General features: G+C 43.4%; 1 protein-coding gene across 2 annotated transcripts in view; it reads left to right on the forward strand.

Moving 5' to 3' along the window:
• Positions 1–11,925, forward strand: part of ARPC5L (actin related protein 2/3 complex subunit 5 like) — a 13,023-nt gene extending 1,098 nt beyond the window's left edge. Inside the window, exons 2-4 of one of the 2 annotated variants that reach the window (XM_085882270.1) lie at positions 1,883–1,955; positions 5,248–5,424; positions 10,937–11,925. In XM_085882270.1, coding sequence (XP_085738396.1) covers positions 1,883–1,955; positions 5,248–5,424; positions 10,937–10,999 — 313 coding nt within the window. In that variant the 3' untranslated portion in view covers positions 11,000–11,925. The remainder of the gene's footprint in view (positions 1–1,882; positions 1,956–5,247; positions 5,425–10,936) is intronic. The other variant, XM_085882271.1, reaches the window with a different exon arrangement.
• Positions 11,926–13,581: the final 1,656 nt, after the last annotated feature.

Here is a 13,581-nt window from a genome sequence, read left to right on the forward strand (position 1 = left end):
GTTTCTGTTAGTGTTAGTGGTGTGTGTGTGTGGTTTCTGTTAGTGTTAGTGGTGTGTGTGTGTGGTTTCTGTTAGTGTTAGTGGTGTGTGTGTGGTTTCTGTTAGTGTTAGTGGTGTGTGTGTGGTTTCTGTTAGTGTTAGTGGTGTGTGTGTGGTTTCTGTTAGTGTTAGTGGTGTGTGTGTGGTTTCTGGTAGTGTTAGTGGTGTGTGTGTGTGGTTTCTGTTAGTGTTAGTGGTGTGTGTGTGTGGTTTCTGTTAGTGTTAGTGGTGTGTGTGTGGTTTCTGTTAGTGTTAGTGGTGTGTGTGTGTGTGTGTGGTTTCTGTTAGTGTTAGTGGTGTGTGTGTGTGTGTGTGTGTGTGTGTGTGTGTGTGTGTGTGTGTGTGTGTGTGTGTGTGTGTGTGTGGTCTCTGCTAGTGCTAGTGGTGTACCTGTGTGTGTGTGTGGTGGCTGTTGGTGTTCGTGGTGTATGTGTGTGTGTGTGAGGTCTCTGTTAGTGGTGAGTGTGTGTGTGTGTGAGGTCTCTGTTAGTGTTAGTTGTGTATGTGTGTGTGTGTGTGAGGTCTCTGTTAGTGGTAAGTGTGTGTGTGTGGTCTCTGTTAGTGTTAGTGGTGTGTATGTGTGTGGTGTGTGTGTGTGTAGTTTCTGTTAGTGTTAGTGGTGTGTGTGTGTGGTCTCTGTTAGTGTTAGTGGTGTGTGTGTGTGTGTGTGTGTGTGTGGTCTCTGTTGGTGTTAGTGGTGTGTGTGTGTGAGATCTCTGTTAGTGTTATTGGTGTGTGTGTGTGTGTGTGTGTGTGTGTGTGTGTGTGTGTGTGTGTGTGTGTGTGTGTGTGTGTGTGTGTGTGTGTGTGTGTGTGTGAGAGAGAGGTGTCTGTTGGGGTTAGTGATTGTGTGTGTGTGTGTGTGTGTGTGTGTGTGTGTGTGTGTGTGTGTGTGTGTGTATGTGTGTGTGAGAGAGAGAGAGAGAGAGAGAGAGAGGTGTCTGTTAGGGTATGTGGTGTGTGTGTTTGTGTGTGTGTGTGTGTGTGTGTATGTGTGTGTGTGTGTGTGTGTGTGTGTGTGTGTGTATGAGAGGTGTCTGTTAGGGTTAGTTGTGTGTGTGTGTGTGTGTGTGTGTGTGTGTGTGTGTGTGTGTGTGTGTATGAGAGCTGTCTGTTAGGGTTAGTGGTGTGTGTGTCTACGAGACGTGTCTCGTAGGGATAGTGGTGTGTGTGTGTCAGCGTTCGTCGTGTGTGTGTGTGTGTGTGTATGTGTATGAGAGAGGTCTGTTAGGCTTAGTGGTGTGTGTGTGTGTGTGTGTGTGTGTGTGTGTGTGTGTGTGTGTGTGTGTGTGTGTGTATGTGTATGAGAGGTGTCTATTAGTGTTAGTGGTGTGTAGGATGTGGGTGGTGGTGATTGTGATGTGTGCGTGTGTGAGGTCTCTGTTCGTGTTAGGTGTGTGTGTGTGTGTGTGTGTGTGTGTGTGTGTGTGTGTGTGTGTGTGTGTGTGTGTGTGTGTGTGTGTGTGTGTGTGTGTGTGCGTGCGTGTGTGTGTGAGGTCTCTGTTAGTGTTAGTGGTGTGGGTGGTGGTGGTGGTGGTGGTGGTGATGTGTGTGTGTATGTGTGAAGTCTCTGTTAGTGTTAGTGGTGATGGTGGTGGTGTGTGTATGTGTGTGTGTGTGTGTGTGTGTGTGTGTGTGTGTGTGTGTGTGTGTGTGTGTGTGTGTGTGTATGCTGTCCTGAGACATATCGGGTGAGAAGCACAAGAAAGGAAGGAACAGATCTCAATTAATTAATTAATTAATTCCATTGAAGCTTGGTGGATATTCACTTTACACACATCCTTGTTTCTGCATTGTTTACAAGACCTCAATAATGTAAATATCCTTGACCATTCTCTGCCATGGGAGACCTGGTGGGAGCTCTACATGCTGCGCTACACAACCCACCACTCAACACAAAGAACGAAGCTGTTAAGGTTTGGTTTTGTAAAAGTTGGCTCCGGATGACAGAGCTGGTCCAAATTGAACCTCTCTTGTACTGTACAGTATTGTGCATCAAGTGGCTGAGAGAGGATGCGGCCCTACCTTGGCGGTCAGCCCGATTATCCAGCTCATGAGGCTGAATTATGTGAGCTTCCAGAGCCATGGGTATCACTTCGAGAGGACGAAGGAGAAGGCAAATGCCGAGTGAGGTCTTCATGCTTAGTGTGAATGCTGAGTGATTGCAGGTTTAGGAATTTGTGGAAATAAAAGTAATAGTACAGCCATGTTTCCTCTCCACCAGTTTAAATGTCATCCACTACCTTATGAAGTGACGTCATAGTCGGTGGAAAGTGGCGATTTGTAAGTGAAATGCCCAGAGACTTCACTTCGTCATGAGAGATTCCAATGAATTGAAGGTCTTGGTTTCTACGACACCAAGCTGAGTAAGATGTGAGGCAGGGGTGCCAACCCAGAGAGTAGAGCAGTACAGCATTCCATGAAGGCCTTGTAGGTAGATACAAGTTCAGGTGTTTCAGGGAAAGACTTTGCATGATAAAGGATGCCCAGTCAGTGACTGGCTTTGGTGGCCAACTTGGGAAAACGGTTTGCCTAAGAAAGATCATGGCTGATGATGGAGCGACGCAAGAGTTTGAGTGACTGAAATTTTTCAAGTGGCTTGTCAAATGGAAACTCAAATGCTCGGACCACCTCAACACTGATCTATCACTTGATTCCCTGCAAAGTAGATACGATGTGTCTTTTTTTCCGATTTCCGATTTGTAAAGTAGGTAAATTTGCGATTAGAAGTCTAAATCGTCTTCTTCTTCATCCGTGATGTCGCATCAGGAAGCAGATCGTCATATTCGTACTGTCTCTGGGTTACATTGTGGTACAATTTAATTCAAACAGCGAATAATTTGAGAATTTCCACAAATATGCCGAGTCGATGCGTCCTTGGCGATTGTTGTAATACAAACCGAGATGGTTTCATGCTACGCCAATCGCTGAAAGACCCTAAGTTTGCCAGAAATGGGGCAATGTGTGGATCGGGCCTACAAAATGTTTGCGTTTGTGTTCGGAACATTTTACAGAGCACTGTTAAACAACAGAAATGATGAAGTGAGGCTGAGTCTTTGGGCCTCTCACTCTCTCACCGCAGGCAGGTCGGTGGCCTTTCCATCTTCTACCGTCTCCTCTCCGGTTTCGCTATGCTTGTTCGCTTTCCATGAACCATTTTTTTTTTACATCTGCAGTGCCAATTCACCCCTCTCACCCTTCCCTCTCAAAGCAACCATCATATTCTTCTCCCTGCAAGCTTCCCTCTCACCTTTCTCAAAAACTCCCCCCCCTCACCTTTCTCCATCAACTCTCCCCACTCAACCTTCTCCCACCATTCACCCCCTCACTCACCCTTCTCAAAGTTGCCCCCCCCTCTCATCCACAAAGCTGCCTCCTTCCCCTTCCCTCTCACCTCCATCTCATCACTCCACCTCCTCAAATCCTCAAATCCTCAACTGCCTTCTGCCTCCTCTCTTGCCCCCTTCTCCCCCAGTACCACAGAGCCTTTTATCCTCCTCATTCAGCCCCCTCCCCGAGCTATTCTGCAATCTCCCACACTCTTTCAACAACTCTCCTTACCTCCCCCCCCTCCTCCCTTGTCCTACCCTCCCCCTCTCCTCCCATCTCTTGCACCCAAAGCCCCCTCCCCTTCCTCTTCATTAACAATGTGGACCTCAAATATCCGTGGCCTTCACTCAAACCTTACCGATCTTTCCATACAGGTTGCCACTGACAAACCAGATATAATCTGCCTAAACAGAAACTTTCCTCCCTCGAGACGTCTCTGACTCCCTCGTATCTCTCCCTGGTTACTCCCTCCTCCGGTATGACAGACCTAATGTCTCTTTTCCCCCACTGTTTTGTCCTTCCCTCTCCCACCCCTCTTGTCTCATGCCCCCCTTGCTGTGCGTTCTGTTAGCTGTTATACGAACCTTGACAATGTACACAAAAAAAGAAAAAACATCCTGTGATTATCTGCTATGATTGAGAGAGGATGCCATCCCCACAATGAAGAGGAAGAAACAGCTGTCGCTCAAAACTGAAATTCGATCTCCATCCATCGACCAACACATGTATATGGACAATTTGAGCGGTGAATCAAACACCTGTTGCCATTGCCTGGCAGTTACCACAAAAGCATCTGAAGATAATTATCTTTTATCAACACAAATTTCAACAAATCAAGTGAACCACCGTTTATTTATAGTGGAGAGAATGTATGTATGTATTATCATCTACTCTGAGGGGATTTGACCAATGACACTAAAACCTTCAGGGTCCCCCTATCCCCAACACCACCCCCCCTCCTCCACCATCCCCCCTATCCCCATCACCACTTCCCCCTTTTCACCTTCATTTACACTTCCACCTTCTTCCTCTGAATCACTTGCACAAGGCTCAAAACAATACAGCTCCACAATCCCCCCAAAAGCATTTCTATTACGAATTTTGTCTCCAACCTTTCCTTCAAAATCCCACTGATCGCTTTCAACATTCTGAGAACCTTCAGTGTTTCTATTGAGGGTGGAATCGGTATCGGAATCCGAGCTTGACATGCACCGTTTCTCCATGCAAGCCACCGTTTGTATCAAGGTGAGTTCATAATGTAACGCCACTGGCGAAATCAAAAATCAACACTCTCGGGCTTTTTGCAACACTTTGTGATTGGCAAAAAAAAATTCAGTTTTTTTCCCTTCAAATTAGACCGTGATTCATGATTCTCAATGGTTTTTAGAAGAAAAAAAATTGCGTTTGGGTTCCTCTTTTAGAAGGTAGTTGACGGAGGGTTTTGCAAAGTGGTTCTTTCGGAGAGAGATAGTGAGAAGTGTGAGATTGGCCAAGATTGAAAGATGAAAGATTGAGGTGTTTTAAAATTACCCCCGTGCCGTGATGTTTTCTTATGGCAGGGTGTTATACTTACCCCCATGCATGTGCTCCATAATTATCCCCAAAAATGTACTCTTGACATGAAGTTTGCATATACAAGGTGAAACAGAAAGGACAATACTTTTTTTTATTTTGAAATATACTGTACAATATAACCTTTGTCACATTAATAATTAGCGTGTTTTTTATTTATCGATTTCTATAATACGTGTTCAAATTAAAAGTTGTTCGATTATTTTGCACACAATATTAAGCCAGTTTATGTACCGTAATTCTGTTGTCAAATAATTTAAAAAATCTAGTTATTTCTGTTTCACTCTATATATACATGCCTCACAGGAACGTGCATTACAAGTCGTTCTGCGAGTGTTGACTGCAAGTCGTGGGAGCGACATGGACCGGGCTGTGCGATCCTTGGACCCTCCTGGTATAGATCTGCTCATGAAGTACATATATCGAGGGTTTGAACAACCAAGTGAGCACAGTAGTGCTGCCCTCTTGCAGTGGCATGAAAAGGTACTTCGTAAGAATGGGGTAGTGTGATGAGACCAACAGATAAAACAGAGCACTGGCATAGATGAAGGGGAATTGGCATCACCCACACATGATTTATTATTAAGTGGACTGTTTAGGGTTTTCCATGTTTTACACTCGGACCATAACTGGACAGGGAGTGTGACTCATGTGTACAGCGGTAAAAGTTTCCACAAGTAGCCAATCGTTCACACGTTTAACAGAGTCCCTACCGATTACAGAACACAGCTTTATTGGTACCGCTCGAACCAAGGAGTGCTGAGCACTATAACTACCAACCCTTTGGGCTGGCTGTCCCCATTGCACTTCCTTTCCCTATGAATGACATTAGAACAGACTTTTACACATTTATAAACTCGTTGTATGATAATCTGTACTGTTATGTTTCTAAAGTGTCTAAGGCTCATGGTTGAGATTACACATAAATTGTGTTGATATATCCGTTTGTGTACATTTGTTCGTTCAGATTTTATTTCATATTAAATGTGGTCTAATTATTATTTTAGTTTTTGTTTGTAGTTGTCGGTGATTTTTCCCAAAACATTAACACACTTTAGATCAGCCCTGGCAGCACTGCTGAGTGAACATGACGTCCCAAACTATCCAAGGAATGCATTGTTCGATTCAGATGCGGAATGTGGAATAGATGGGGTAAAGATCTGGAGGAAATGGTGCCGAGAAAGGGTTTAGCCATAGCTGGTTCATTCTTTCAGAAGCGAGGGAGCCACAGATCACGTTCAGGAGTGGACAGCAGAAAACGGAATTGGATTTGTTGATAGTTGGGAAGCAACAGCTGTGGAGGACCAAGGACTACAAGGCTGTGGCAGGAGAGAATGTCACAACCTAGCACAAGCCTGTGGTGTTCTTGTACACATGCAGAAGAGGTAGGAAGGTGAGAGTGTAGGCCAGAAGGCTATCAAGTGGTGAAAATGCAAAGATAATGTTGCTGTAAAGTACAAGCAGTGGGTGAAGGCAAAGTATGAGGAAACTGAGGGCTTGGAAGAAGAGTGGAATAAGTACAGAGAGATGGTTAGGGAGCTAGAAACACCTGTTCCCTTCAGGAGCAGTCTGAAAGGGGGGGGGGGGTGAAGGTAGGGGCGATGGTGGGGGAGGTGAGGAAAATATATTTACTGTGGCTAATAATACGCCCCCCCCCCCTGTCTGCAGCAGGGGTCTGTAAACCACTTGCATTGTGGCATATGTACAGGTGAAAATTGTAAGTTGTCTGCCCCCCCCACCTTGCAGTGGGGGGGGGGGAAGAGTTTTTTTTTGTTATGCCTGACCCTGGGAACTACCAACAGATATGCAAACTTTGGTGGAGATCAACCCATCCCTCCCTTTCTTTATGCCTCGGCAGCAGAAATCACCGGAGGCATTATGTTTTCCGGTTGTCTGTCTGTGCATGCATCCTTCCACGATAGGTTTTCATTACCGCGATAACTTAAGAACAGCTGAAGTCAAACTTGGTGGAAGTATATATAAAAATAAATGTTTTAGATTATGGGGTCAAGGTCGAGGTCCCTTCAGGTAAAATTTCTCAAACTGCACCAACTTGTGAACCAATGATGGGATTTTGAGCAAACTTGGTGTAAGCATATATTATGATGCAAACATAAACTGATTAGATTTTGATGTCAAAGGTCAAAGGTCAGAGGTCATGTCAGGTAAAAATGTGATAATTGAGAGCAGCTGAAGGGATTTAAATCAAACTTGTTACAAGCATGTATAATGATGTAATAATTAGGGTGGAGGCATACCGGTCGACGTTGCGACGTTGCCGAATACCGTTCTAGTTTTCTATGATTTTAAGATACATACATACATACATGCATACATACACAGAATTGCCTTATCAAGAAGTCGGTAGACTTCTTATGTTGGGATGGCCCGGACATTCCATTGGCTCAATACAACATAAATCTTTAAAAATCTACCAAGATAAAACTAATAAATCTCTAAATCTTTGGGACATCATCATTGAACTTGAAAAATGAGAGACCCAAAAGTGCCTGTTTGTCATTATTATTATTATTATTATTATTATTATTATTATTATTATTATTACTACTGGCAAATACCACCCATTGCACTGCTAATGGGAATACTAGTTGGGGGAGGGGAGGGGATCAAAACTTTATCAGTCGATGTATTGCCCACTCGTCCATCAGCAAAGCAATCAGCACACTTTACCGGCCAACTCTAAATGCCTTGATATTCATTAAAAAGGAACACGCCCTTGGGCGTGTTATTTTGCAAGTGACTTGCTTTTGTTGCTATATTGCAAATGGGATGGATGCCCCAGGGGCGTTTTACTTTTCAATTAATCCATTACCAGGCCATGTATGACTGGAACATGCCCAACAGGAATGAAAAAAATTTCCCCAAACAAAAACAAAAAACGTTTCTTTCTATGAAGTCAGAATGACTCTGAATTGACGTCGATTCCAGTTCACGACTCAATTATTTTTGATTCCATGGTTGGAATTGAGTATTATGGAATCGATCTGCCCACCACTGTTAAGCATTCAAGCAAGCAAACCAACAAAACGGTTGATAAGGAACGGCTGGCTGGCTGGGTCATACTAAACAGCGTCCAGAGACATCCGGAGTATCAAACAACGTTTGAATTGGACTACTGAACACTTTTATAGCAGTCGGAACTGCTGCTAACTTCAATTCCACAGTTTAAATGTTGATGTTCGGTTCAGGTTAAGAGATTCAAGAGCTTATTGCATTTTAGCGGTAATGCTTATAAATATCCAGAGTTTTATGGGGATGGAGGGGGCTTGGAAGGAGGTGGGGGGTTTGGAAGGAGGTGGGAAGGGGTCTAGGATGTGGTAAGCATGAGGCGAGGGGAAGGGAGACATGTGGTGGAGCGTTAATTATGATTCATACTGTTTCATCAAAATGAATCTGCAAAGAACAACAGTAAAGATGGAAGCATAATAATGTCTGAAATACATTTCTACCGGTCATACTATAAATACGGCCCGGAGATCAACATTTGCGATAAGGGAATGAGAAACGGGAACGGGTCAAAATGTTAGGTAGGATTTCTTTGATGTGCTTCAAGCGTAAATGGAAAATGCACAAGCATACAGTGTATAAACACAGCCTCAATTTCTCTCAAAATAAAAAAGACGTAACACAGGCGGTGTTTAGGCACAGAATGCTGGCTTGATTACTTGGTGCCTCACAAAAAACAACTTGGGTTATGTAATGAACCAAAAACATGGTTATTGCTTATGTGCATATATAATGCATCGTGTTTATATAGCTTGAATATATTCCAATTCCACTGGGCCATGAAGGAATTACACTATAGGCCAGAAGGCTTGAAGCCTGGGACCTCCACAAACATGGTTACCCTCAGAACACCTGTGACACTGATGGGCTGCAACCTTTCGATATTTGATGATGCGAATAATAGTCACTTTGGGTCTTTTTCACACTATAAATTAAGTTATTTGGAAATCATGGTGATTGTGAATATAGCACTTCTGTTTGGAGCAATTTTACCCCACATTCCACGGAGCCTATTACTTAATTCTATCAGGTTAGAAAAAAATTGCTTGTTTCTCAAAAATTTCTGATTTCACTTGAGATTTCGACATAATTATTTAGGCCATGAGTTCCGATCATTAAATATGGAATCGGATTTCGAAAATCAGCTTTTAAAGTTTTGGAAAAACGCCACGATTAGCTATCTTAACACGGATATATAACAAGGATTTTGCCAAAGGTGGAAACCCCCTTGGGAAAGGGGGCAAATGAAGTCGCGACAACCTCCATCATGTGACCCATAGTCCTCCTGTCAAGTTTGGTTGAGATTGCAGAAGTAGCGACTGAATGTAGCACGGTCAGACAGACAGACACCAAATTGCATGTTGTAGTATGATTATTATTCTTTTCTGACAGACTTACTCAAAATTAGTTTAAGCTACGAACTTGGTTTAAACTATGAACCTGGTTTCACATGATTATTTATTGTAACCATCCCAACCTTGTTTACATACTTTTTGGAATAACATCCCTACATCCTTTTGCGTTAAAAAAAAAAGTTTTATTACTTGTTTACTATAGTAGGATTGCAGAAAATAATTGTGGAAGAACATCAAGAAAAGGTACAATGTCAAGGAATATAAATCAGGTGTGGTGGACAGATGAAGTAGCAAAGGAAGTCTTTGAGAAGGAGGAGGTATGGAAGGGGATAAAGAAGATCAAGGTTAGAGGAAGAGGAAGAGACTCATGCTGGACAGGAAAATATCAAAAAAAAGTGAAAGTTCTGGGGTCTGATGTAATGCCGGCCTACCTTTACGGTCTGGCGATGGCGGCACTGGCAGAGAAGCAACAACACAGGCTGCAAGTCTGTGAAAACAAATGGGCCAAGAGGACAGCTGGAGTGAAGAGGGTGGATCGAAGGAGCAATGAACTGAGAGAGGAGATTGATGTAATGATGAGCTTGCAGAAGGGTTGGTAAAGAGCCAGCTGAGGTGGGCTGGGCATATGGTATGGATGGAGGAACAGAGAAAGGCAAATAAAATGGATGGGTTGAGGGAGCAAGGTAGGAAGAAAATAGGTAGACCTTGGCTGAGATTGGAAAATTGTGTGAGGAGGGTTGTCAGTAAAGTGGGGATGGTGGGAGAGTGAAGAGAGTTGGCTGAGGATATAGGGCAGTGGAGGAGTATTGTGCAAAATGTGTTACAGCAGCAGCTTGGTACCATTCGGCCTCACCCCATATAAAGGGAATTGAATAAATAGAAGTCATTACTGATTTCCCCGAAATATGAACACACTTTAGTAATGCTATAACAGGAAGATTAAGCACTGTGTACGTCAGGCACCCAATCGTATGTCATGTTACTGTACTTCTTTGTCACCTGTCACATGCTGTACTTGTATCACATGACTTTGTTTGTGTCATGGCACCTTACTGCACTTGTCATTTGTCACATCACTGTACCTATGTCATGTGTCACAGTACCTATTTCATGTGTCGGATTACTGCACATACATCATGTATCACATTACTGTACCTATATGGTGTCAGGTTGCTGCACTTGTCACATTACTGTACTTGTCATGTCACGTTGCTGCACTTGTCACGTGTCACTCACATCTGCTCAACTTGTCACGTGCCACTCACATCTGCTCCACTTGTCACGTGCCACTCACATCTGCTCCACTTGTCACGTGCCACTCACATCTGCTCAACTTGTCACGTGTCACTCATGGTTGTACTTGATTAGTGAATGGCTGTGACTCAGAAATCTCTTCTGGTTCTGCACCTAATGGTGCACTGAAATTATGTCAAAGTGCAAACCTTTTACCAAGTTAATTTTGAAGGTTGTTTAAAAAGCACAATTTTGGCATGAACTACCATTAACACCTTCACAACAAACATGTACTCAACAGTCCTCTAATTTTACCTGCCCCCTCTCCCCCATCCACAAATCTTTCCCATCCAAAATCTTTGTGGATTTTTTTCCTCCAGGTGCTGACTGTGGGTGGTATGGGTTGCATTGTGAGGGTACTCACTTCCAGAAAGACTGTATGACAGGTGCTTATGCTTTTCCCCAGCCCTGTAAACATATGCAGTTTACACCAGCATGCCAGCATTCCCAAACACAGGTGCATCAACAAATTTGTGTGCATTTCCTGGGGAGACGTGATGCTCGCAGCTTGCAGCCAACAATCACAGGGTCACCCTTTGGGTCCCAAACGGTGCCACCAAGCTTCACTGTGACTTTGCACTATGTGACCTCCTGAAACTGAATAATCTGCACATCAGTCATTTGGAAATGCTGGGGTTTTGTGGATTAGAAATCTGACATGCTGTTTAAGTTGTTTCTATTAGAAATGTTGAGGTGAGGAGATACAAAAGGTGACCTGGCTCACAAGACCTTGCAAATGTTTGAACCCATTGATGATCTGACTTCATAAGATGGTTAGCACGATAAGAAGCAGCAGATCTGTTGAGGATTGGTTGTGGTTGTTACTGTATGCAATGTAAAGCTGAACCCATAGAGGAATGGCTCAATCGTTTATCATTATTTCTGGGAGAATGTTTGATTATTATTTCGATTGTAATAGCTCTGCATGGTATTGAAAAATCTCCATCCCTTGATAGCTCTCGTTCTAGTGTTGATGTTCTCGTGCTTGCGCCCACCGATCACCAACCTTAAAAGAGTTTGTAAGATGTTTCAGCACCTTTTTATTCTCCTTTTACAACTCATTATGGTACGATTATGGTACGGTACCTGGAATGGCATTTTCATCTTCTGAGCCAGAATGGAGACTTTATCTCTTGTGCTTTACGCGTTCAGACCTGCATTGTGCTGAGACATTTTATTTAATTATTTATATGTTTTGGATTTGATGGCAAAAATTGCTGAAACGTGAATAGTTTCAATTTTCTGGTGTCATGTGTTCTTATTTAGTGCTGTATTCCATCGTTTGACATTAAAGGTGGAGTTGTGTTCAGTCCTTGAGTTTTCTTTATCAGAGACTGGCTGGATGATTTTAAGTACTGACAAGTCTGGAGACGGCGATGATTCACGAGCAATGTACACGGTTCGCCTTTTTTTATTTTTTGACCTTCGAGGGGACGCCACGGGCAAATTGGTGGGAATCGGGAAAAACGTAAATGATGGAAGTTGTAGTACTCAAAGAGCACAACTTGCATACAACTTTCATTCGAAACAGTTGAAAACCCTCGGAGCTCGATGCCCAATTTATTGATTTTTTTGACATTTTCTAAGTTCGTGACCTTGTGACCTTGACCTTGGGACGAAAATGAAAAATCGAGCTCTGTGGGGCTATGCAGGTGCCATTGGGCTAAACAAATACAGAAACCCCTGCCAGATTCAACAAACCCCCTCGGAGAAGATGTAACTTGAAATCAGCTATTCCCTAAAAACACGCTTTTTGGGCATGGCTCCGCCCATAATGGGCGCAGCACGCCCATTCTCAGGAAAACACGACTAGATCATGATATAAACCTCCCACCCAAATTTTATCAAGATCGGATCAAAACCCACGGAGCTATGCTCGGGACAGACAGACAGACACACACCCATAACAAATGTAGTGGTCACTTACTGACTCGTGAACCAATAGTTCTCCTTGTATGGAGGCATTTGGTCTTAACATGGTCTTGTCTGAGCCTGTGATTGTGGGTTCAAATGCTGTTGGATTCAAATCCCTCTGAAAAACTACGTGATGACTGGTGAATTGTCAGGAGTGACCACTGGGAAGAGAGAGATACATATATGCTCACAAAGGCCCACTTCGCTCAGCCATTCTGCTTATGTGGCTGCAAACGACCCCTATATCCTGCAACAGGCTACGTGTCCAGATTTTTCAATAAGAATGCTCCAGGCAGTTCAACCAACACTTGCAGAGTTTTAAATCACTTCTTTATTTTAGAAACACAACAAATGCGTCGGTAAAATACCGTTCCTTTTCCACAAAACCGCATGTCCCGCCAAACCAGGAAGAGTCGCTCCCGCATTCCCGCCCATAGAAGAAATGACGCCATGCACATAAATATACAAGAGGAAAGACATGGGTGGAGCCTAAATATGCATGAATATACATTTTACATTCAAACTTGGTTACATCACACTCCGTCTCTCTCGAAAATGGATGTTTAAAGAGGAGAAGTTAAAATGTGGTAAAAGTTTCCAATCACTGGATTTAACCTTGCATCTATAACAAACAGGAAAGCGAACTCATCCATTGATGGTATGTTCCTCGGGAGAGAGGCGATGGAGGATAAAAATGTTGAGAGATGGGGCAAAAAGATAACACGATATTTCAATATTGTTGTCACATGCACACAGTGACCAGCCTTTGCCATAAATGCCTGTAGCCCTTTCAAATTTCCATTGGTCTTTGGTGGCCTCTCTCATCAGTCTCCTCCTTGCTTGGTCATCCAGTTCGGAAGGATGGCCTGATCTAGGCAGGGTCTTGATGGTACCATACGCCTTCCACTTCTTAATGGTTGGCTTAACTGTGCTCCAAGGGACATTCAAGGCCTTTGAAATATTTTTTATACCCATCCCCTGATCTATGCCTTTCCACAACTTTATCCTGGAGGTGTTTTGAAAGGTCCTTCTCTCTCATGGTTGAGTCTTT

The sequence above is a fragment of the Eptatretus burgeri genome, chromosome 5 (assembly GCF_056783735.1).
Source record: "Eptatretus burgeri isolate ZD-2024b chromosome 5, Ebu_testis_v1, whole genome shotgun sequence".
Classification (NCBI taxonomy): domain Eukaryota; kingdom Metazoa; phylum Chordata; class Myxini; order Myxiniformes; family Myxinidae; genus Eptatretus; species Eptatretus burgeri.